Here is a 22,700-nt window from a genome sequence, read left to right on the forward strand (position 1 = left end):
TGACATGTAGGTTGATATAGCTTGCTCAGCACTAGAGGACAGAGAAGGAGAATTAAAAAAAAGAATTCCCATTGGCTTCACAATTCCCACAGGAGACAGGGGCCTAAAGGTGTTGGGACTGCTAGTTTATTTTTAGCAGTAGGAGTGAGCAGGAATTTGCTGTCTGAGCACTCTGCAGCCTGAGCAGTACCATGCTCAGACAGGGGAGGGATGGGAAGAACATTCCAGAGGAATGTGTTTGGGAAATCCCTGAGTCCTGACTGACCCTGACCAGGACAGTGCTCACTGTGCGCAGCTCCAAACCAAAAAGATCAGGTTGTGGGGTGGTCAGGGTGGGAGTCCAGGCTTGTGAGAGGGTGGAGAGCAGCAATCACTGTCCATGCATCCTTCTAACACCTCTTCTTTCTCCACCTTTCCTCCTACAGTGGTAATGTTATTATAGAAACCAAATTCTATGACGACGATCTTCTCGTAAGCACTTCCAGAGTGAGACTTTTCTATGTTTGAGATGGGGCTTTTTGGAGCTGTTTTAGTTTTCCTCCATACAGTTCTTGGTGCAGAACCCCCCTGACTATCCAGTGGAAGACACTCCTGTAGGCAGTGACCCTGGGGACCAGCTCAACGTGGGTTGTGAGCTTTGCCCATCAGTTCTTTTGCTTTCTTCTCTGACAAGACCAGACCAAATCCTCAGAGATGGGGCCATCTGCTTAGTGATGCCCTCAGGAAGAGAGGCTGCCTCTGAACACAGGCAAACGATGGTCATGCAGAACCAATACTGTAAATTTATGTTAGTCTCATCCTTTCTATTTCTCTGGACCCTGGTATAATCTCCCATTTCCCCTCACACCAAACTCTCAATGCTTTTATTTTGGGGTTAAGTTAACCTTTTCATTTTTCTCATGTTGTAGATTTTTATCCTTTTGCTGGATTTCTGTGTAACTGGTCCACACATCCTCTTACCCCAAACTTGTAAAATAGACTGTGATATCACCTAATGTAATTAAAACAAATTTCTCAATTAAAACATTCCTACCGTCCAAAGAAGGAAAAAAATGTCAGTTTTGTGTGTTTTCCTTTCTGTTACAAAAATGTACCTCAGCAGGCACGAACTCCCATCACTCAAGCCAGCAGCAGAACAGGGCTTTCCACTGCTCTGCCTTTCCCATAACCCCCATCTCTGTTCTCTTCCTCCAACTGGCTGTATCAGAACGGTGTCCTGACTTCTCTGACCTAGGCTTCTCCTTGGCCTCCCCTCTGTCTGTTAATCCCTTGAGGCCGATTGTCCCCTTGTCACCAGTTTCTCGAGCAGCACTGCACACTATTCTGCTTTTCCAAGTGCCTGGGGACACTCAAGCCCCTCTGGAAAACCCATGTTCCCCTGAGCCCACACGCATCGCTCCCGTGCTGGGCTGGGCTCCCTGGAGCTCCACTGGGGCTGCAGTTGCTGACACCAACACTCCCCACGTGTGGAGGCTTCCATGACACACAGCAGCACTTTTTCTGTGACAGATTTCTCCAGCCCTGCTGACACTTTTCCCTGCAGTTTGTAATCGGCTCTAGCACATGGACATTGTGGGAAAGGGCATCTTCAGCTTCTGCTCCTGAACATCCCAGGCAGCTGTGTAATCACTCCGTGCCTTGGTCAGCCTGTCCTGTTGCTGGGCTTGAGATCCTTAGAGCCACAGGGAAATGAAAGGCATCATTTCACATCCTGGATTCAGCCACTGGGTGTGAGTGGGAGGGATACAGAGTAAATATTGTTTAGGGGGTTTGGAGTTGGACCATTAATCCCCATTAGCCATGACAGCAGCTTTCTCACCAGACCTCACATGGATCCCAGCCTGGGGCACCCGCAGGGCAGAGTCTTGTCAGCAGTGTGACCCACCCTAGGCCAGCCTTCAGAGAGAGACATCAACCAAAACTGCACCCAGCAGAACGACAGCCAGTGAGGGTGGGACTTCTGTGCAAACAGCGACACAAAGGTATCCAGAGAGGAAAAACAAAAAAGGTTGAAAGTCTTGAGAGCAGGTGCCTTTGTGTTGTAAGGCAGACACCCTGCTAGACCCACACAGGAGATGTCCAGCAGAGACAGGGAGCAGGCACCACCTCTGCCAAGCTCAGCTACAAACAAGGACTGACCCAGAGCACAGGGACAGATGCTCTCAGTGGGTCTGAGGCTGCCCTGCTGCCTTTTCCTTCTAATGGCCAATCATATCCTGGCTGCATCCAAAGCAGCACAGCCGGCAGGTCAAGGGAGATGATTCTGCCCCTATACCCCACTCTCATGAGACATCACCTGGCGTGCTGCATCCAGCCCTGGGGTGTCAGTACAGGAAAGACACAGACCTGATGGAGGAGGTCCAGAGAAGGCCACAAAAATGATCAGAGGGAAGGGTCAGCTTGCCAGTGAAGACAGGCTGAGACAGCTGTGGTTGTTCAGGCTGGAGAAGGCTCCAGACAGACCATTTTGCAGCCTCCCAGTACTTGAAGGGGCCTGTAAGAGATGGGAACAGACTTTTTAGGAGGGCCCATAGCTATAGGACAAGGGGTGATGACTTTAAAACTCAAGGAGGATAAATTTAGATTAGATACAAGGAGGGAATTTTTTAGGATGAGGGTGGTAAGACACTGGAACAGGTTGCCCAGATCAGGTCAGGTCAGTGGATCAGCACCTGACCTGGTTGGACCAGCTCATGGCAGGGGGGGGTTGGACTAGGTGACCTTTAAAAATCCTTTCCAACCCACATCATTCTGTGAGACAAGCTGTGAATTCCCACAGCCCCTTAACCGCCCCGGCACCTGCGGGACGCGCTCCCTGCGGGGCCGCTCACGCTGGAGGCTCCGCGGGGCTTCAAGTGGCCACCGACACGCGTGGCTAAGGCTCCCGCCGGGTGAGCAGCCCTGTGAGAGGGACCCAGAGGGACGCGGGGCCTGAGACGGCTCGGGGGGGCCTCCGGAGCCCCTTCCCTCCGCGGCCGCGCCCGCCCTGCCCGGGCTGGCCCAGTTCGCCCAGTTCGCCCCGTCGGAGCCGGCGGGCCCCGCTACCGCGGGTCACTGCCGCCCTCCAGTGGCTCCGTGGGGAATAGCCGGGAGCGGCTCACCCGCTCCTGTCCTGAGCAGCCTCTCCCAGAACCTGCCCAGTGCCGGCATCGGCCTCCCTGAAGAACCGCGGGAGCAAACGGCCGGGCCGTAGGGCAGGGGTGACACTGGGGTCTGAGCAGCCACCACCCAAAACTCAGGCAAAGGGCCCCGGGGTGCTCAGAGCAGGAGCCCGTTCTTGCCCCAGGCAGCTGCGGGTACCTTTCCCTGTGAGGCTGATGGGATTTGGGAGCCCTGGGAGAATGGGCAGGAGACACGGGCATGTCCCATGCCAGGGCCCAAGCATGGCACAGTCAGATCTTGGCTCCCTTGCATGGGACAGCAAAGGTGCCAGTGAAGGGAAAAGTAGGGCTGGAAAGCAAGAGAGGGGAGCAGGAGGTCAGGGGTGCATGTGTCCCCACTGCCACCAACCCTCCATGTCCCTGTGACAGTTCTGGCTGCAACCTGAGGGCAGCCTCATGCCACTCTCTGTAAAGTTTGGGGGTCACAAGTGAGTGCAAGGACCAACACAGTGATTCCTCCTCTTATTTACTAAATAAGTTCCCACCTGGAAGTTCACAGGCTTGGCAGGCATCTCTGGGCCACCAAGCTGCCCCCAGCCAGGTCCATGTGCAGGGCTTTGCACAAGGGAAAAGCTCTGTGGTGGAAGAGAGGCAACTTTGGCAAGGGCAGGACCTGGCAAAGACTCTTGAGGAGCCTCTCACTACGCAGGACCTTGCCCAAAGCTCAGGCCACGCACAAAACCCCTGGCTCACTTGGAGCTGCTGCCTCCAGGCACTTGCTGGAGCTTTCGGCATCGAGCCGGCCAAGCAGCGCTGGGGAGAGGAACTGGCCGGGTTGGCAGCCGCCGCTGCGGGTGAATCCAAGCCGGCAGCCGCGACCTTCCTGGCCCGTTCGCAGCCGGGGCATTCCAGCCTCGACAGCTCCTACGGCGGGCACCGCTGCGTCCTGACCGCCGGCACACGCGGGACACTTGATTCTGCGAGAGCCTCGGAGCAAGGAACGTGCTCGGGAGGCTGCTCCCTGCCAGCTGGGAAGTCGCCGCAGGGAACTCGTCCCCCACCTCGGTAGGGCTGTGAGCCACCCTGGCAGCCTTGGAAACCTGGCGGTGAGAGCAGAGCCTGGCACGCAGTCGGGGCCACACATCGGAAGCGGAGAGAGCTGTGCACGGCTTGGGGGGCTGGCACACAGAGATCTGGGGTGAAGCTCCATCCTCACTACCCTCCAGCCATGTCTTGGCCTGGGAGCACTCCAAGCTGGGCTGTTGCACAGCAGCGGGGCAGCGAGGGAGAAGGGTGATGCACAGCAGCCTTTAGGTTTCACGGGAGCTCTCTGCATAGTTTCGGGGTCCATGACACCACAAGGCTCCCTGAAGCACGGCTGATGGCAATGGAACCACCCCGCGATGGGCCGCGGGGCTGGCTGTGGAGCAGGACCCTGCACTGGGTGTGTGAGAGACTCTTCCCTGTGTGCTGCCATGAAGGTGAGGGGAACAGGGCCGGCTCCTCCTCTCCACGCAAGCATGAGGCTCTCACACCCTCCTGGCTGTCACCCACCCCGGCTGCTGTTGGAGCCCTCAGCTGCCCGCCTGGCAGAGCCACCGGGGCTCCCGTTGGCACCTGCCCCAAATCTGCCCCGCCCGATCAAGGCTCAGGCGGGGCGGCAGAGCCACCCTAATGTGGTTAATGAGCTGGTTCATGAAAGTTGCTGCCGAACAAAAGGCGCACAAACAGCCCAGGGCCACGTTATGTTCGCTGTCTGCTTTGCTACTCTTACCTTCCCGCAGGTGCCGGTGGCACGGGCAGGTGGTGGGCAGGGCGTGGGGACGGCGAGCAGAGAGAGGTGGCAAGGGACAGCAACGGGGTCAGCAACGTCTCGTCCCATCCCACCCACTGCCATCCAGTTCAGCTGCACTGGGAGGAGATAGGAGGCATAGGAAGGTCCGAGTCCCTCTGCTCCTTTTTGGGGGGCACAGATCCCGCCCCTGAGTTGCCAAATCAGAGCAGGCAGAGCCCCAAGCAGGCACTCAACCACTTGGACACAGGGGTTTCACTGCCAGGTGACTTGAGCACAGTTCCATTTCTCCCCAAGGACAGGAGGAGGGCAGCTGGAGCAAATACAGGATTCAAAGCATCCTTTTCTTGGTCCAAGGTGTCCAATTCCTCCTGCCCTAGGGAGCTTCTGGCCATCCGCCCCCAGTGCTACAGGGCCTGGGTGCAATCCCTGTTGGGGCTCAGCAGCTGCCTCAGCCAGCGTCGATCTGACATCCACATCCACAGCAGTACTCCAAGAGAGGGGCCAACCATCACCACGGTCCCTTTGGAAGAGCATTCCATCCTTATGGCATCCAGCTCTGTGCCAAAATCTTTCCTGCACCACCCCCCTACACCAGAATCCTGCCTGCTCTCCCAGCACCTCAGTGTCAGGCAGGGTGCAGAGTGGGAGACACCCAGAAGGGGTGACAAGCTGAGACAAGCAGGGGACACAGAGCAAAGGGATGAGGGGACTGTGTAATGGTGCTGGGGTCCTGGTGTCCCCAAAGCCAGGCCGGAAAGGTCTGACATTGCCCTGAATGTGAGAAAGGGGAACAGTGACAAGTCGTGTGAAGGGATCACGCTCTCACCAGGTATGGAACATGGGCCCCAAGAAGCTGCTGGGGATGCAGGAGTGATGTGAAGGTCCTGAGGGTGAGGGGCTGACAGGGCAGGAGCCACCTGGCTGATAGAGAAGCAAGTGTTAAGTGTTCAAGGAGAGGGCAGAGGCCCAATTTCCATGGGAGGAGGTGTCAAACCCTGCAGCTGAGGCCAGATACATTTGGCTCAGGAACTGGGAACGTCTGCGCCCCTTGATGTTTCCCGGAATCCTTGCAGGAAATTCCCTGGCACAGAGCAGGAGCACGGGGGAGGTAGTTCCGGCTGCCCCGGGCCAGCAGCCACGCTGCGCCGCCTGTTCATGCCCATCACCACCAGCCTGGCCGGCTTTCCTGGCAGGCTGGCCTTGGCAGCACGACCCAGGACGCGGGACAGCCACGGCGTGTCCCCACGGCGCTGCCCTGGCTCCCTGGGCTTCCCCATCCCGCAGCACTAGATGGAGCTGCAAGACAGCGCTGCCGCCCGGCCGCGCAGCGCGGGGGCCGGGCGGGGAGGACGCTGCTTCTGGTCGCCGCCTCGGCCGGCAGAGCCACCGGGGGCCGGCTCGGGCCGGCCCCACCGCTGCAGGCTGCCGGGTCACCCGGGATGGGACGTGCCAGCAGCGGTGCCCCAGGAGAGGAGCGGCCCTACCTCTGGGCTGGACACGCTGTTCCTCATGGCAGCCCGGAGCTGGGATGAGGTGTCCCAGCATCTCCACAGGCAGCGACACCTCCGTACCTCGCACCTGCCTTCATCCCTCTTTCGACCATGTTCCTGCCAAGCTGGGGATGCACAGGCCCCCAAGGCCGCAGCAAGCAGGCCACACACAGCCCCCAGCCCTTGCTGGGGACCTGTCAGCTCTGAGGGGTGACCATGGCCACCCCACGGAGCTGCACAGAGCGCAGGGAGCACCAGCTCTAGTCCCTGCTTGGGGACAGGTGTCCCATGCTCATCTCCTCCCATGGCACAGTCCCACAGTCCTGCTCCTGCCTGCTGCTCACTTCCAGACCCTGCTCCAGAGCTGCAGCCTTGTTCCACAGTCCATCCCAGGGATGGAGTTGTAGGCTGGGGGTGTCCCCAGGGAAGCAGCACATCCTCACCTTGGGAGTAGGGATAAGGGGGATTAGCCCCAAGATGGGAAACCAGCCAGCCTCTGCAATTATTACCATTTGGTTCTGCAGCCTGCACTGCACCATCCCTGCAGGGGCTGCACCCCACGGCAGCTGCTCTGAGCCCTCGTGTGCCCTCAGGGCCTCACTTGGTGGCAGAGACAACCCAGTGCAGGCTCTCCAGCCCCACGCAGGACCACACTCCCTGCCACACCAGACAGGGCATTTAGAGCCACATCCCTTCTCTGCCTGTGGATCCAGGGTCTGGCAGTGCCCTGCTGCTGGACAGGGAGCAGGTGCCTTGTACTTGCCATGGGTCGTTGTCCTCCTCAGCGCGGCCTGTGGTCACATGCCCAGTGAGCACTGTGGTCTCCAGCTTGGGCACAAGCTGCAGACCCCCTCACACCTCCTGCCCTGAGCCCTGACAGAGGGGTGCTACTTCCCAGATCCCTGAGGGAGCAGGGCCAGGAGCCTGCTCTGCCTGCAGCAAAGGAGATGAACCCAAGGAGATGCCCACAAAGGCCAGGGCAGAGTGAGCAGAAGGACCCACATCCCCACCCACCACCCAGGCAGAGCCCCTCGCCTTCAGGCCTCTCTCTGGGTAGGAAAGGACACATGTAAAGATCCCGTCCCTGTGGGTTCTCCAAGAGCAAATCAGGTTGTGCTTTCTCAACCCCCAGCTGTTCCCCTTACACTGTGCTTTCTTACAAACAGGATGCAGGATCCTCTCCAGGCCCACATCTGCTCTGAAGGACAGCACTGGACGCTGACTCCAAGGTTTCTTCCTGGCCCACACAGAGCACAGCAGTGTGCAGTGGCCTCTGAGCCCACCAACCCCTGCTTGCCCACCACCTCTCCATCTGGGGCTCCCCAGTCAGCCATGAACAGGACTCACAGTGCTCAGCAGGGTTTGCAAAGCTGAGGCTCTCTCTCAGCCCTTCCTTCTGTTCTCCTGCCCTTTGGAGAGAATCAACTCAGCCAGAGAAGATGGAACAGCCATGGACACAAGGATGGAGGATTCAGAGGGTCTGCACAGGAGGAGCTCCAGGCACCCCAGCTCTGCTCCCTCTCCAAGGCTCCCACCACCAGAGGGGGAAAGGATTGAGGTGGTGGCCCCAAGAAGACCTGGCAGTGGGGTAAACACCCAGCTGGGTTTCAGAGCTCAAGGACCTCTGTGGGACTAGGTCCCTCCAACTGCCAAGTCGAGGCTCAGGGACAGAACTCCCAAGGCTCACTGAGGGGGACAGGCTGTGGGGACACAGCAGCCAGGGACAAGACAGGAACAAGAGGTCCCACATCTGCTCTTCAGCCTGGGCTGGTCTTTCCTGCCCACACCAGGCAGCTCTTGAGGCAAGTGCACAAACATTCCTGAGCCATTTAGGAGGCACATACTTGTTAAGTTGAGCCATCACTGGCCAAGGCCCTGGCCTTCCACAGCCCGCTCCTGAGGGGTCTGTTCCAATGGGACACCTCACATACTGAGCCAGAAGGCGATTGCTCCACCGCAGGAGCAGCTCTTTGTGTTTATTTTCAACAGCAACCACTCAAAATTGCTTCTGTGTTTGTGAGTGTGAGGAATCACACCTAGAAGGCAGTTTCACTCATCAGTCTCTTAAGTTGATGCCAATTATTTGCCCAGTACCTGCCAAATGCCAAACTGCACCAGTAACCAACCCCAGCCTGTGTCTTGCTTGCAGTCCAAGCCCTGCATTCCCCACAGGCAGGTTCTCCACCAAGCCCCCAAGGTGCTCCAAATTTCATGAGGGTTGTTGAGATGCAACAAGAAGTTTTGGGTGAGGCTAACCAAAAGATACAGCCGGTGCTGTAGCACCACTATGGGCAGGTCAGGACTGGAGGCAGCTGTGCCAGCCCAGGCTCAGTCGTCTACAGGCCATGGGCTGAGCCGCAATGGTTCTGCTGGCCCCGTGGCAGGACAGCTCCACCAGAGTGATGTGCATCAGGCCAACAACATGGGAGTTGCTCTCAGTCCACCTGGTTGTTGAGGCTGCACAAAGGTGGCTTCAGCTGAGGTCTACACACAGCAGAATCCTTGGGAAGGGCTGCCCTTGGTTTATGTGGCCACTGGAGCATATTGGCACAGCCCGAGTCCCTCCTGGCACATACGAGGCTCTCCTGATGCTCCCTCCTGCAGCTCTCCCAGTAATTCATGTGGGAGTTACCTCACCCATCTTCAGAGGTCAGCAGCCAGCCAGCACATCTCAGGACAGCTTCATCCACTTGCCTCCACAGTCTCCAGGACCAGTGTGACAGCAGTTTATGCAGGAAGCGGATCCCTCATGACATGTGGTGTCTGCAGGCGAGGGGCGGCACTGGCAGTTCTGCTCTGCAGGTCATAGTTGAACGTGTGACCTGTGACACAGCTCTGGGTGGGGGCCCCAGCACCACTCTGTGCCTGAAGGCACACGATGGCTGCATGCTCTTCACCTTCTGTCCTGTGGCTTCAGCCCCCACAGAGCCCAGCTCTGGCCTCCAGGCAGAGCTGAGATCATCTCCTGAACATCTGAGGCAGGTGGGACTCTCCAGCTCCCAGTGGGCAGACCCTGGCACATGGCCAACTCCTCAGGAAGACCATCTCCAAGATCTTCACAGACACTTTCAGCTGGCACGACTCCTGCAAGCCTTCTCCTGCTGGGGGGACCTGCTGCTCCTGGTCCCTGTCCCAAGACATTACCCAAGCGAGCAGTCCCTGGAGCATTTTGGATTCACTCGGCCCCTGTGGCATTGGGCACCAAAAAACCACCACGTTTCACCTGCATCCTTCCAGGACGCTGCAGGTGGGAGCCTTTTCCAGAAGAACTACCTCCAGCAGGACCTCAACTCCTCCACCCGGGGATGACCCCAGCTGCTGGCAGTGCCCCCGAGCTGAAGGGCTTTTATAGCTCCTGGCAGGGTGTGGCCGCCCCTGATTAGCTGGGGCAGACGGCAGGCAGCAGCTCCTGATTGGCTCAACACGGTCCCCCTCGCGCTCTGATTGGTGGGCTGCTGCTGCAGGGGCTGAGGCAGCAGCAGAGACAAGTGGCAGCACGTGGTTGGCTGTGGTGTAGTGCTGAGGTGGCAGCACATGATTGGTCAGATCAGAGGGCTGCTTGGTTGTGATTGGAGGAGGCAGCATGAGGCCGGAAGAGCCAGGTGGCAGCACAGGATTGGCTGGTTGGCTGAGCCGCCACGTGAGGATTGGCCGGGCTCCCTGCGAGGATCCCGGCTCTGAGCTGGGCCCCGGCCCCGGCAACGCCGGGGCACCCCCGGGGTCACGGGGCGGGTAGGGGCAGCCAGAGCCCCTGGGACCAAGGCACGAGAGGGCAGAGATGGCGTGCAGAAACACCAGGGCACGTGGGGGTGAGGAAGTGGGGCTCGCCCTCTCCATCACCACTGCCTGCAGGGGCTCGCAGCAGCCAGGTGTAGAGCAGGAGCTGTAGAGCTGGGGGTCACTCTGACCTGCCCACACACGCCTGGCTGCTCCATGCCCTGCCCAACATTAGTGTGCCCACCTGGGAGGCTGGGGGCAGCCTCCTCTTTTACCCCACACCAAAATGGACCCTATGACCCAAGACCGGCAGGTTTTTGGGGTGCTGTAGGGCAGACAAGTCCTTCTCTGCAATGGGGACAGTAAGGGCACTGCTCCCCCTCTGGACCCCCTGGGCCCTCAAGCAGCTTTTTGTGTGCGGGGTCCCCACATTTCAGGGACACCTGGAGCCAGCCACCTTGTCTATGCAGCTGCAGAAGCTTATTTGAATAATTTGCCTTTCAAATCTACAAGTACCAGCTTGAGTCTTGCACCGTGAGCACCCATCCCATCATGATGCAGGAGCCACACATGGGGCAGCTGTGGTAGGAACACAAGGATGTGGATGCGACTCCCAGCACTGCACAACAAAGCCCCACCCAGCAGCACGGTGGCACCGGTGACACTGAGCAGCACCGTTTGCCACTCCCATAATGTCCCATGCCATGGGAGAACTGGATAACCAAACCTAGTGCTGCCTCCAGCCCTGCCACAAGCTCCCCTCACCCAGGCAGGGCTGGATAGGGCCTGTGCATGGAGGCAGTAAATCTGATAAGCTATCAGCCAGCACTATTCAGTGGATAATTAAGGTGTAAGTGGAGAATAAGTGACCTGGCTGCTCCTGGGGATCAGGAGAGGCTGTGACCCTCGCAGCCAGTGCATTAAATGCAGGTTGGTTCCTCTTTAAAAAAAAAAAAAAAAAAGTAAAATATGAATCATGGCCCAGCATCTGAACACTGACTGCTGGGATTGCAGCGTGAGAGGAGGAAAGACCATCTGGTGAGGCTTTGGCACAGCCTGGATCAGTAGGGAAAGGGGACTCCCTGGAGCCAGGGAGAGGGTTTGGGAGCACAAATACAAAGCAGGTTCTTGCAAACGAACTCCACACACCTGGCAGAGCAGGCTGAGCTTTTCTAAGCTCCAACACACCCTGGAGGAAGGAGGAAAAATGAGTTGGAAGGTTAGGAGCAAAGCAGCAGAGGCCAAGGCTAAATTATGGCCATTTTGGTTTGTTAGAGCATCCAGAAAAACCTGAGCCTGCCTCCCCCAAGTCCCACTACAAAGTCTTGAACTTGACACCCCAGAAATTGCTGGGTGACCAGTGCAGGCTGGAGTATCCTCCCATGACCAATTCTGGTTGAATCCAATCCCTGCTGACACCGACTCCTGCCCCACTGCCAGCAACATTCAAACAAGCCCCAAGGGAGGGAAGGCATTTTCAGACTGAGCCATCCCTACCCCACAGCCAGGGGCCAATCACCTGCAGCAGATACCGCAAGGAAGGATTTTGAGGATGGGTTTCTCATCCCCACTACACAAGCCAAACAATCCGCAACAAATTTGGCTGCAGACAGAATTGCTGAGCAAACCATACCCAGGCCCCCACAGTCCCTGTCCATGTTTCCCAGTCTAACCCATGCCCACCTCTTGCCCAAGGGCAGCCAGAGCATGCAGGATCATGCAGAGGCCATGCTGGGGACACTGGTGCAGCTCTCCACAGGAATACAGCCACGGAAAAACTGTCTCCCCAACCACCACAGCGCCCAGACCCTCCCCATCAACACCCTGTACCCCTCTCTCTCTTTTCCCAGCCCCCAAGTCCAAAGCAAAGAAAGAAAGGAGATAAAGAAGGGAAGAAAGAAATAAAAAACTAAAACAAATGAAAACTAAAACAAAAAGCAGCAGTTGGGAGGCAGCCTTGTTAGGACAACTCAGCAAAATAAAATTCCGGTTTATTGTTGGACAACATTGTTTCACACATACATCAAACAGGCCAAAAAAAAGAAAAAAATAAAAATAAACAGCAACTTCATAGACAGAAAAAAAAAAAAAGAAAACCTTTTTATCTTTGGCCTTGCCACCTCATACAAACCACGATCTATGGTACAGCTAAAGTACATACACAAAAAAAGTTACTGGAATGCTCAGAATAAGATTGTAATTTCTTTTTTTTTTTTTTGCATTTTTGTCTTTTTTAATTTTTTTTTTTACAAGGTTTTGTTTTATTCTCCTTTGAGATAATGGTTTGGGCCTGGTCACACCACAAGTAAAGTCAGAGATAGGTAACAAGAGAGATATACACTTCAAAGCCCCCCTTTTGGTCAATCCGAGATCACTTAAAAATGGCGGACCTCCTAACAATATGTACAAAAATATAAAATGTAAATAAAAAATACAAACAAATTCTCCTTTAAAGTACTTTTAAGAAAGAAAGCAGGGCCTTGAAGTTTTGGTGCTTGGGGGGGAGAGGGTTGGTGGGGGAAGGGGGGTTTTTCTCTCCCCGCTAACGGGCGAATCATTTCCATGTTCGTTGAGTGGCAGCGCCGCGCCGGGGGGCGGGGTTCACTCTACTTAGTGAGGATGACCACGGCGGAGGGGGGAGGAAGGGGCTGTGTGAGGGAAAGGGGGCTGCAACGGGAGTCCCAAGGGTGAAGAGGACGCGCTGGCCTTTTTTTGTTGGTTTGTTTTCCTCCTTATTTAAAAAAAAAAAAAGAAAATTTTTTTGCTGCCTAGTCATCTTCATCGGTTTTCTGCTTCTTGGGATCGACGTCGTCATCCTAGGGGGAAAGCAAAGCCATCAATCAGGAGAGGGGATGGGGAGTGGGGCTGCTGGGGGCAGGCAAGAGTCACCCCAAGGCAGGGGAGTTTGGGGTCCCCCTCCTGCCTCACAGACAAGGTCTGAGCACCACAGGTGTTTCCCTCCCACAGGCAAAATCCTCTCTTCTCAGGGAGCCCCTGAGTGCCCCCACCCAGGCCTGCCATGAGCAATTCCAGGTCTCCCCAGCCCAGGGCCAGGGCTCCGCTGGGCAGGAGCAGACACTCCCCTAACCAGGCCAGTGTATAAAGAGAACTGGGCTGTGTCCCTGGAGAGACTTGGGGAGCACACAGGCAGAGCATCCCAGCCCCGGAGTTAAGCCCAGTCCAGCCCTTCTGGCCCCACTGACACCCTCTCCCCTCCCAAGCCCTCTGGGGACATGTGTGGCTCTGAGGGGCTGCCTACTCTTCCTACCTCATCATCCTCAGCTGCCCGTTTGCCTGTGGCTCCCTCAGCTTCGTCATCGTCATCACCATCCTCTTCCTCACCTGCATGGAGTACAAAGGGAGGAAATGTGAGACCCTCTGGGAGAGTTCCAGTACCACACACCTCCCCCTCTGGGTTTAATCCTGGCTCACCCCCACACTGTGATGCCATATCCCCCATCTCCCCAGGTGGCACAGACTCTGCTCAGGACAAGAGGTGACAGAGGACACTGGCTTTCTGGGCATCCCCAAAATGACCTGACCCACCAAAGGGAAAATAAGGATTGGCAGCCTCAAGTCTGATTCACACTGCATTTGTAACACAGACAGTGAGATGGCAAAACCACCACCTACCACAAGTGCCGAAATCACAGCAAAAATTGGGGGGGAAAAAAAGAGAGGAAAAAACTCTTTCTAGTGGCTGCTCTGCCTAACCACTCCAGATTACTTCTGCTTCCCTTCGCAGCTATTAGTTCATCTTTAATGAGTTAAGAGAGCCAGAACGCATTAGTTCTGAGTCAGAACACTTTCTAATTACCAGAACAGCAAACAAATGCTTCCAACTTATCTTACAGCCAGCCAGGAGGATGAGCAGCGAGCTCTGGGCTTTGACCCACTTTGAGCTCAAATAGGCCAGTGGATCAGAACGACTGAGTCAATCACCTTTGGCCAGTTTCGGGGGCTCAGGGGCAAGCCCAGAGGCAGAACAGCTTCTCAGCTGTCGAGACAAGTCTCTTGTGTAACAGGAGACCCTACTAAAACTGAGAGAGTTAAGGCCAGTAAGCTGGCTTTAAACCACTGCCATGAGCCACACGTATGGGCAGCCTGGAGAGCCGGGGGGATTAAGGTCAGCCCATCCTCCCTTCCCCTCTCCTGACGTGTGCCCAGCTGCAGTGTGGCCCATGCAGCAGGAAGGGCCAAGATTAGCTCCCAGCGATGGATCAACACCCTGGCAGCCATCACATGCACTGGGCTGGCCGGCAGGTCAGGTGACAGTGCCAAGCTGATTGGGAGCATTTTTAGTTCTTTGAGCTGCTTTAAGCAAAGCAAATAATGAGATGTGATGGAGAGATGCAAGAGGAAGATATACCCTCAAGCTCTCCTCTGCTGTCAAGCCCTGGGAGTTTGGCTGCAAGTCTTGGCTAAAAAAGCTGATGCAAGCTGGACTTGCTGCCTTTAAATCTCTCTCCTGCAGTGCTCAGGTGCAGCTCTCAGGCAAGGATCGCCCGAGGGCAGCAAGCGCAAGCACGGACAGAGCCCGTGCCAGCAGTCAGAGCCTGTGCCGGATCCCCGCAAGGCAACGGCGTCTCCAGGCACCGCGTGCCAAATCGTGCCTGTGTTCGGTGAGCTGGGAAGAGCAGGGCTGGCACTGCGGGACCAAAGCTCTCCGGGTTTGTCACAGCAGTATCCAAGCAACACTTCCACCCCACACACGCGCCTGCAGCACACGCATCCTCTCTGCTCCTGCCCGAGAGGAGCAGGGAGAGCCAAGTATGCCCAATCTCATCCACCCTCAAGTAAGGCTGAGGGGTAAATGGGCTCAGGACAGCACACAGCAGTACTGCATCCGTACTCAGGGGCTAAAACCACAAGTTAAAGAGGGTCAAAATTCCCAGCTGTTCCTGGTGAAGCAATTCCTACTGAAGGGCACAGCAGGCTGCTGAGAGAGTGCTACCCCAAAGGAGGTGGCTTTCCTGGCTCACGCTTTCAGAATAAGCACTGGTTTCATGGTCATGAAATTTTCAGCCCTGTCCCTGTTTCCCAAAACTAGCCAGCAGGTTAGTAGGTCAGCATGTAAACCAAAAATTCACAAGGGATTAACCTAGTAACAGATAATCAGGGGCCCTGAGTTCATCTCAGCGTAACAAGAAAGGTTTTCTCCTAGCCTTAACAAGCAATAAAAATAAACAATATTATTCATCTAAGCAGATCTTGGGGAAAAAAAATAATAGCAGGGAGGATGAGAAGTGATTCGGCAAGTCCACTGCTGCCAAAACCCGTATCTAGGCTGGGTCAGGTCAGGAAGCAGCAGAGGGCAGGGGGACACGGGACACTGCAGCCATAGAAGGTTCAAAGCAAGCCTATCTACTTCCAGCTGGAGGATCAGGTAAGAGCCACAGGTTCCTCTGCTCGTTTCCACACGGCATCCAGCCTGGGAAAGAGGGCTGCATGAGCCTCTCATCACGCTGCTCCATGAACAAGCATGGTGACACATCCTCTGTGCCTCGGCCAAGGCATGGCCACCAAGGGCTGTCCCTGTCCCACTGGTCAGGGCCGGTGTCTGCAGCAGCAGCTGTGCTCACAGGAGTCAAGGGCAGATTTTACTACTCGCAAGGAAGGGCTAATGCGCTTATTCAGCGCCGCGGTAAGGTGCCGTCTGGCCAGAGGGAGGGAGGAAGGAATCTGCCCTCAACCTGCTGGAAGGAATTCAAGGCTGACTTCACTCCCAGCAGCAGTGGCTCAGGCAAGCAAGGAAGGAGCGAGCCTGGCTTGCGGGAGCTCTCTGCCCACAGCCGCGAGGGGGAGATGCTGCTCTCTGCTCGCCTCTGCTTCCCGAGAGCCTGCTGTCCAGAGCAGGACACCGCTGTGGGATAGAGGTGGGGGGAACAAACAAAGTTACCATCACCCTCTTCCTCCTCATCCTCTTCTTCACCACCTTCCTCCTCCTCTTCGTCTACTTCGTTGTCAGCCTCCTGCTCTCCGTTTTCCTCGTTCTCCTTGGCAAGACAAAACATCACTTAAAAAAAATGCACTGGGAAAGGGAGAAGGTGGAAGAGACATTCAGCACAAGCGCGTATTCCCACCTTTCCTGCCGAAAGCAAAGCACCAGCCCACCAGAGCCCTGGGCACACATCCCACTTTCTGCCTGCCTCCACGCAACCCAGACAGCCCAGGCACGAAGGATCAAGCCCACAGTAACTTGGGGCTGCAGCTTTGAGACAAAGCCTCTAATGGCTCTCATGACACATTGAAATGTGGCACAGTGATTTTCCTCCAGCATGCTAAAAGAGGAAACCAACCAGTTTAGTTGTACATGATGTATTTCCCAGCTCAACTGGTTGTAACACTGTAAATCCTAGTGGGTTTTAAAATTTGTTTCCTCTTTATCCTTGCCCAGGGAAGAGCTGGTACTGGACAGGCTCACACAGCTGTCAGGGAGGGAATCCAAGCCCAGCCCTTCTCTTCTGCACACACATGAACCGCCGGCCCACAGGCTGGGAGCGCCTGCATAACGTCAAGCACCGAAGGCTTGAGGGCTTCGCAGGGCTCAGGGCTGCCATTTACAGGGATCCCCTCTCAACAGTGCTCGGGACAAACTTGCAGTAAAAGCAAGAAGAGAACAAAAAGACAGACTGCCTCTCCAAGCAGATAGCAGCCATACTCACAGCATTGCCGTTGGCTGGTGCATCTCTGCCATTTTCTGTTTCTTCAACAACTTCCTTCTTCTCTTTTAGATCCTGGAAGGAGCAGAAAAGCAGAGAAGTCACCCCGATTCCAGGTGTCTGGGTCAGAGAAGCTGCAGATCAGGTGTGAAAAACACAGTCTGAGAGCGAGAGCAGGCGCTGGTTTCTCTTCGTACAGATTTGTTCTGTGATTTGGTCGCCACGTTCTGGCTCCTCCTTGGGAACGGGAAAACATGGGGGCGAATCTCAATCCAAGTCAGCCTTGCCAGAGCAGCCCTCTAAAAAAGAGACTGCTCTGTTTCACCTCTGAGCTCTCAAACAGACAGAGCTGGCCGCCTGCATATATGCTCAACAGCAGCAGAGCTGGCTGATTGCCCATCTTAGCACAGTCCACACAAGCTCCTGCAATGCCATGGAGAGCCGGCAGCCCTGTCCAAAGGACGGGCTCCGCCGTCCTGGGGCTGCGGGCATCCATGGCTGCTCAGTACCTTCGCAGCAGGAACAAATCCCAGAGACTCATTAGCAGAGGCTGTGGTCTCTGCCCTGCCTAGTGAAAATCATACGGCAAATATTACACGCCTGGTCTTTCTCACAGCAGCAGAGAGGAGGCTCCAGCATCCAGCTCACAGCTTAAAGTGTAACAGGATGGGGTGGGGGAAGAAGTCTATTTTTACACTGCTCCAAGAGCCATGCCTGGCTAGTTTGGTTCAAGCCTCCACCGCGAGCAGAGTGGGAACTTGTGTGTTTTTGCTATTGATCACTGTCAAAATGTCATGCCAAGTCACTCAGCAAACAGGCTGAAAGGATCCAACTTTATGTTCCCGCATTAAGAACACTTGGATTTAACACTGGCATCTCTGCTTGCATCCTCCTCCCCCCTTCTGTTCCTCCATCAACTGGAGTGAGATCCTTCAGCACAGTGAGCACTACCCCAGCCAAGGAAAGCAGGGAGGCCTTTCCCCAGGGCCAGCAGCACAGCCACAGCCGGCTTCAGCAGCGACCATGAGGTGTTTGATAGTTGCTGGAAGCTCCTGCTCCACTGTGGTGGCTTCTCCCCCTCCTGCCAGCCCTTTGCAGCTGCCGGTGCCGCCCACAGACAGCGGGCACTTTCACTCCCGGGAGCCACTGCCTCGTGGGAACACGGCAGGGAAGAGCAGGGCCCTGGCCCTGCTAGTGTGATCACTGCTTCCTTCTGGGAGGGTTTCTACCGCCCTGCAGACTGCGCAGGGGAGGCAGCACAGGCATTTTAGACCAACAGGTTACTTAGACAGATGCTGCTTCCAGAGGCACCCACAGGCTGCCAGTGCAAGTGCACTGAGGAAAGACTTTCCCTGGAACAAAGCTTTGAGGGGGAACAACACCTGTTGATCGAACCTCACCTAAGCAAACCAACCCAGGAGTCTGGAGTAAAACAAACACACAAGCTCCCTCCTCCTTTCACTGCTCACACACATATCCCAGGCCGCCTCCTCCACACTGCCGAGTTCCACCAGTTATACACTGTCAGTGGCAGTTTTACACTGCCCTGTTCCCTGGAGACTGATCACAACCATTTGGCCTCTTATGCATCATTGGGCGACAGCTGCTGCATCACACCAGGCACATGGGCACAAGGGCAACAAAGCAGTTCCCACGTTAAACAGAGCAAATCAAGCAGTCAGAATTTCCATCTCTCAATGTGCCCAACACTTCTTTTTAAAGCCAGTTGTTCACAAACTGCAAATAATTCTCCCAGTGAAAGAACAGCTCATTCTTGGGCATTCTAGCTGTACAGATCTCCAGCCCTGACCTTTACTGCATCACTGAAAATGCTCTCAGTTTAACCACCATCATGATGCCAGGTCATGAAGTTTGTGGTAGCAACAGGGTTGCAGAGAGCATCAGATTCCCCCTTTTCCTTTCCCAGCCCAACACAAACAGATATGCGCAGGAGCATCCAGACCAAGGGCCGGTGCAGCAGCAGAGCTGCTCCGGTGCCAAGACTGGGACAGAGCCTCTAATTATAGGTGTGTCAGGGCTGTTTGTCAATGGAATGAATAGCAGCGGTGTAGAGCCGCATACCACCAGCTCAGAAAGCTCTACGTTCTGCCCCGCTCTCGGCTCGCTCCCGCCTGTGGGAAGCGGGGGAAATCAGGACCCGGGGACGACCGAGGCACCGCCGCAGCCCGCGCCTCCCGCCGCCAGGGGGCTCACCCGCGCCGCCACGCGCGCGGCCGCCATTCAAACCGCGCGCCACTCTCCGCGCCCCGCTGATTGGCCGGCGGCCAGCGCGGCGCCCCGCGGGCTGCCGGGAGCTGTAGTCCCGGCGGGGGCGGCGCGGCAGACTCCGGCTCCCAGGCCCGCACGTGGTGGGCGCCCCGCGGCACCGGCCGGGGGCGGCGCCCGGGAGGGGCGGGAACCCCCTTCCCCCCCATCCCCGCCTCCCGGGAGCGTTCCGGACGGCGAGGCGGGACGAGAGCGAGCGGCCTCGGTGCCTCCGCGCTTCTGAGGTGTGGGGGGGGTCACCTTGCCGCCAGTGCGCGCCTCCGCCCGCCCTGCACCGCGGAACCTTTTTCGCCCCCAGGAGGGTGAGCCAGAGACGAGGCCCCTTCCCGCACGCGGTGAAAAAGGGCAGGGGAAGGTTAACGGCAAACTTGGCCCCGTTCCCCCGGGGAAGGATGGGGATCGACCCGCCTCGCCGCTTCCCGGCAGCGGGAGAGCCGGAGGCGGCGGCGACCAAGCTACGGCCCCGGAACGGAGGCAGGGCAGGCGGGATAGCGGCATGGCTGCGGGAGCGGGAAACAGAAGTGAAATCGAAATCTGCCAGAAACGGCGTTTTGTTGGTTGTTTTTTATAAACCCTCCTCCCGGCCCCCTTTTTTTCCCCCCTCCTCCAACCGCGCTTCCCCCGGGAGCGGCGCGACCCGGGGCCAGTCGGGGCGCAGGGTAAGGAGGCCGCGGGGCACGTCCCCCGCAGCCTTCCCACGCACCGGCCCGAGTCGGGTCCGCTCGCAACTTTTCCGGCCGTGGCCCCGGGCTCAACGGGGCGCACCGCGGCCGCTCGGGGAGCGCAGTCCCCCCGGGGGACGCTCCGCCGCGACTCGCAGACAAAGGCGTGCGCCGGGAACCGCAGCGGGGACTCCCGGGAGAGTCTCTCCCGGCTGGAACCGGCGCTCCCCAACCGCTTCCCATCACCTCCAGCAGCGACTCGCAAAGTTATCCCAGCTGTGAGGAGCTCGGGCCACGGCCGGCGCCCTCAGCCCCGCCGCCCCAACACACCGGGGCATCTCCTACTGCGGCGGTGCCCCCATCAGGGTAACTCCAAAAATAACAAAAGCCCCGCCGGAACAGCTCAGGATCACCCCCTATTCCTGTTCACCTCCGAAATAGTAACTCCCAATACGGGGTAGTACCTAAACCGCAAATGCCCCCCCCCCGTCCTTCCGGGGGGGTAACGCCGAAAAAACAACTGTGTGTCGTCCCCCCCCACCCCCCTCCAGGGATAACACCGCCACAGCAGACGCCCCTCCCGCATGAACCGGGCGCAACTCCGAAATAGCAACCACCCGCCCACCCCGCTTTTCGGCAGCAACTCCACAACAGACACTGCGCGCCCCCCCCCCCTCCCCGTGCGTGTTCCGGAGCGCTTCCCCCCACATCCCCCCGCAGCGTCGGGGCCGAGCGGAACACAAGTTTGACGGGGCTGTCAAGCTCCCGCACCGCGGATTGAATGAGCGAGCGCTGCCGGGTGCCGAGGCACTGCCGTGCGTGTACCCCCCCCGGCTCCCCGAGCCCCTCCGCAGCGGGATGGCCAGCTACTGTCCCAAGGAAAGGCAGGAGAGAGCGGGACGCGGAGCGGCGGGGCTCGGCAGCACCGGCAGAGGCGGCGAGCACGTTTCCCGCACGCTGTAGACAAAGGAACGGCGCTGGCAGCCCCGCACAGCGAGCGCGGCGGCACCGGCTCCGCACCGCGCCACCAACTTCAACGCGAAGGACGGAGGGGGAAGGGGGAAGAAACGAGGGGGCGGGACAGGCAGGGGGAAAAAAAAATTCCGATGAAAAAACACAAAACGGGAAAAAAAAAAAAAAAAAGGCCAAAAATCGCTCGGAAAAAAAAAACACTAAAAGAGGGGCAAAAATAGCCGTGTAGCAGGGCGCGGGGAGGCGGCGGGTCGCTCACCTTGGCGGAGATTTCAGCGCTGGTGTCCACGGCCGCGTCGGACATGGCGGGGGCGTGCGGGGCTGTGTCGCGCGGGGCTGCGGCGGCGCGGGCGGGCGGGCAGAACAATGCCAAGATGGCTTTGCGCGAGCCAGTGGGAACTCACGCGGCGCCGCCGGGCCTCTTATAGAGCCGGGGGGCGGCGCGCGCGCTGCCCCGCGCCGCGCCCCATTGGCCGCGCGCGCCGCGGCCGCCGGGCGCCCATTGGCCGCGGTGCAAACAATGGGGCACGGCCGCTTAAAGGAGCCGGCGAGCGCCGCCACTGCGGCGATGAGCTGGGCCCGGCCTCAGCGCGGCGGGCGCAGAGGGGCGCAGAGCCACGCCCCCCCCCGCGCTACCTCCGCCCCCGCCGCCTCCGCCCCGCCCCTCCCGCCGAGTTAGGCGGCGGGCGGGAGTGAGGGGCGGAGGGGAAATAATGAGAGATAAAAATAAGAATAATAACAGTAATGCGGGAGAACCGGCGCTGCCCTCCCCCAGCCGTGCTCCCACGGGGCCGCCGGTGGTCCCGGGGCAGCCCCCCATCCCTTCGGTATCCCGCTATCCCTCCCCCACCCCGTTCCCTGTGTTTTCGGCGCCCCGCGGAAACTTTGGCCACAACAACCGCGGCCGCCCCTGGGGGGAGCGGGGAGGGGCGGCCCGCCCTGCCTGCCGCGCAGAAATGCGGGATTCCCACCCGTTTGCTTATTTTACGGTAAAAAAAAGTCCCCAAGCTGCTTCTACTTCCCCTCCCCCTCCTCAACCTTCTGCGAGTTCAGGCTTTGAAGCGCACCGGGAGCTTCCCTATGCTCCTCATCCGCCGCTCCCTGTTAGATACGGCCGTGCCCCTCGCGCCGCGCCCGCGGGCACCGCGACCGCATCTGTCCCCCCTCACACCGCGGGGTAACAGGGCACCGACGCAGAGAGTGAGGGGATCCAGCCACACTCAAGATGGCGCCGAGAGCCCTTCGTGGGGCGACCACACGGTGTTACCATCCCCTGGGAGCCGCTCCGCCGCCCACAACGGCCCCGGGGGCGAGACAGAGCCGCGCGTGAATGGTCCCCGGTGCGGAAAGCGCGGATCAAGGGGTGAAGGAGTGGGAAAAACGCCCCTCCAGACGGAGCACAGCGGGGCTGCCACACTCAACATGGCCGCCGGACCGAGGCAGAACTTGTCCTCGGAGGGCGGGATATAGGCATCGAGCAATGTGGATTGGTCAGCAGCGCCAGGCGAACGCCGGACTGACGCTTTGCGGCTTCTTAGTGGCTGAGCTGCCTGTCTGTCTACGGCGAAGTGGTTTTGAAAACCCGGAGGCAGCTCGGGGCGGAGCTGTGGAGCGGAGTTGAGCCCGGTCGGCCGGGGGCCCGGGGTGGGGGCCGCCGCGGGCGGTGGCCGCTGATCCCGGCTACTAGGAGCCGCGCTGAGCCGGGGTTATTCCCTTTACGGCTTCAGGAGAGCTGTGGAGAAGCCACGGTAGTCCCCACACCGCCTGGCACCAGGCGTCGCAGCACGAGGCGTCATGGCGCCGGCGTCCCTTGCCCGATCCCCACACGCGCCCGGCGGCTGGACACAGACTCGGGGCCCCGTTTCCAGGACAAAGTGTCCCTCCCACTCAGCGCAGTAGCGCAGCAATCAGGCTGGTCTGTGCTTGGGCGCACCATGCAGCGCCTTTCTCCTCAGCCCCCGTGTCCTGCCCCTCGTGGGAGCAGCACTGAGGAGATGGCGGCGTGGGGATGGGGA

At 58.1% G+C, this 22,700-nt stretch overlaps 2 protein-coding genes and 1 long non-coding RNA gene across 6 annotated transcripts in view; 1 reads left to right on the forward strand and 2 right to left on the reverse strand.

Annotated features, from left to right (window-relative positions):
• The window catches only part of PDE6D (phosphodiesterase 6D), a 34,757-nt gene extending 33,699 nt beyond the window's left edge, over positions 1–1,058 (forward strand). The window contains exon 5 of the mRNA XM_068200548.1: positions 426–1,058. Within this exon, the coding sequence (XP_068056649.1) occupies positions 426–507 (82 nt within the window). The 3' untranslated portion in view covers positions 508–1,058. The remainder of the gene's footprint in view (positions 1–425) is intronic.
• On the reverse strand, positions 528–3,960 carry LOC137479882 (uncharacterized). The gene is made up of 2 exons (XR_011002574.1): positions 3,632–3,960; positions 528–2,494 (listed from the first exon to the last, which is right to left on the reverse strand). It is a non-coding gene; the product is annotated as an uncharacterized lncRNA (long non-coding RNA).
• Positions 3,961–12,060: 8,100 nt separating this feature from the next.
• On the reverse strand, positions 12,061–21,107 carry PTMA (prothymosin alpha). Of its 4 annotated transcripts, none has more exons than XM_068200550.1 (5): positions 20,945–21,107; positions 16,769–16,840; positions 16,003–16,099; positions 13,372–13,445; positions 12,061–12,919 (listed from the first exon to the last, which is right to left on the reverse strand). In XM_068200550.1, the coding sequence occupies exons 1-5, from the start codon at positions 20,987–20,989 to the stop codon at positions 12,872–12,874; spliced, it is 336 nt and encodes a 111-aa protein (XP_068056651.1). In that variant the 5' UTR covers positions 20,990–21,107; the 3' UTR covers positions 12,061–12,871. The 4 variants fall into 4 exon arrangements, with proteins under 4 accessions (XP_068056651.1, XP_068056653.1, XP_068056654.1 ...); XM_068200552.1 differs by having other exon boundaries at positions 16,009–16,099; positions 20,945–21,105; XM_068200553.1 differs by having other exon boundaries at positions 16,009–16,096; positions 20,945–21,104.
• Between the last annotated feature and the right edge of the window lie 1,593 nt (positions 21,108–22,700).

This window comes from Anomalospiza imberbis, chromosome 10, assembly GCF_031753505.1.
Source record: "Anomalospiza imberbis isolate Cuckoo-Finch-1a 21T00152 chromosome 10, ASM3175350v1, whole genome shotgun sequence".
Taxonomy (NCBI): domain Eukaryota; kingdom Metazoa; phylum Chordata; class Aves; order Passeriformes; family Viduidae; genus Anomalospiza; species Anomalospiza imberbis.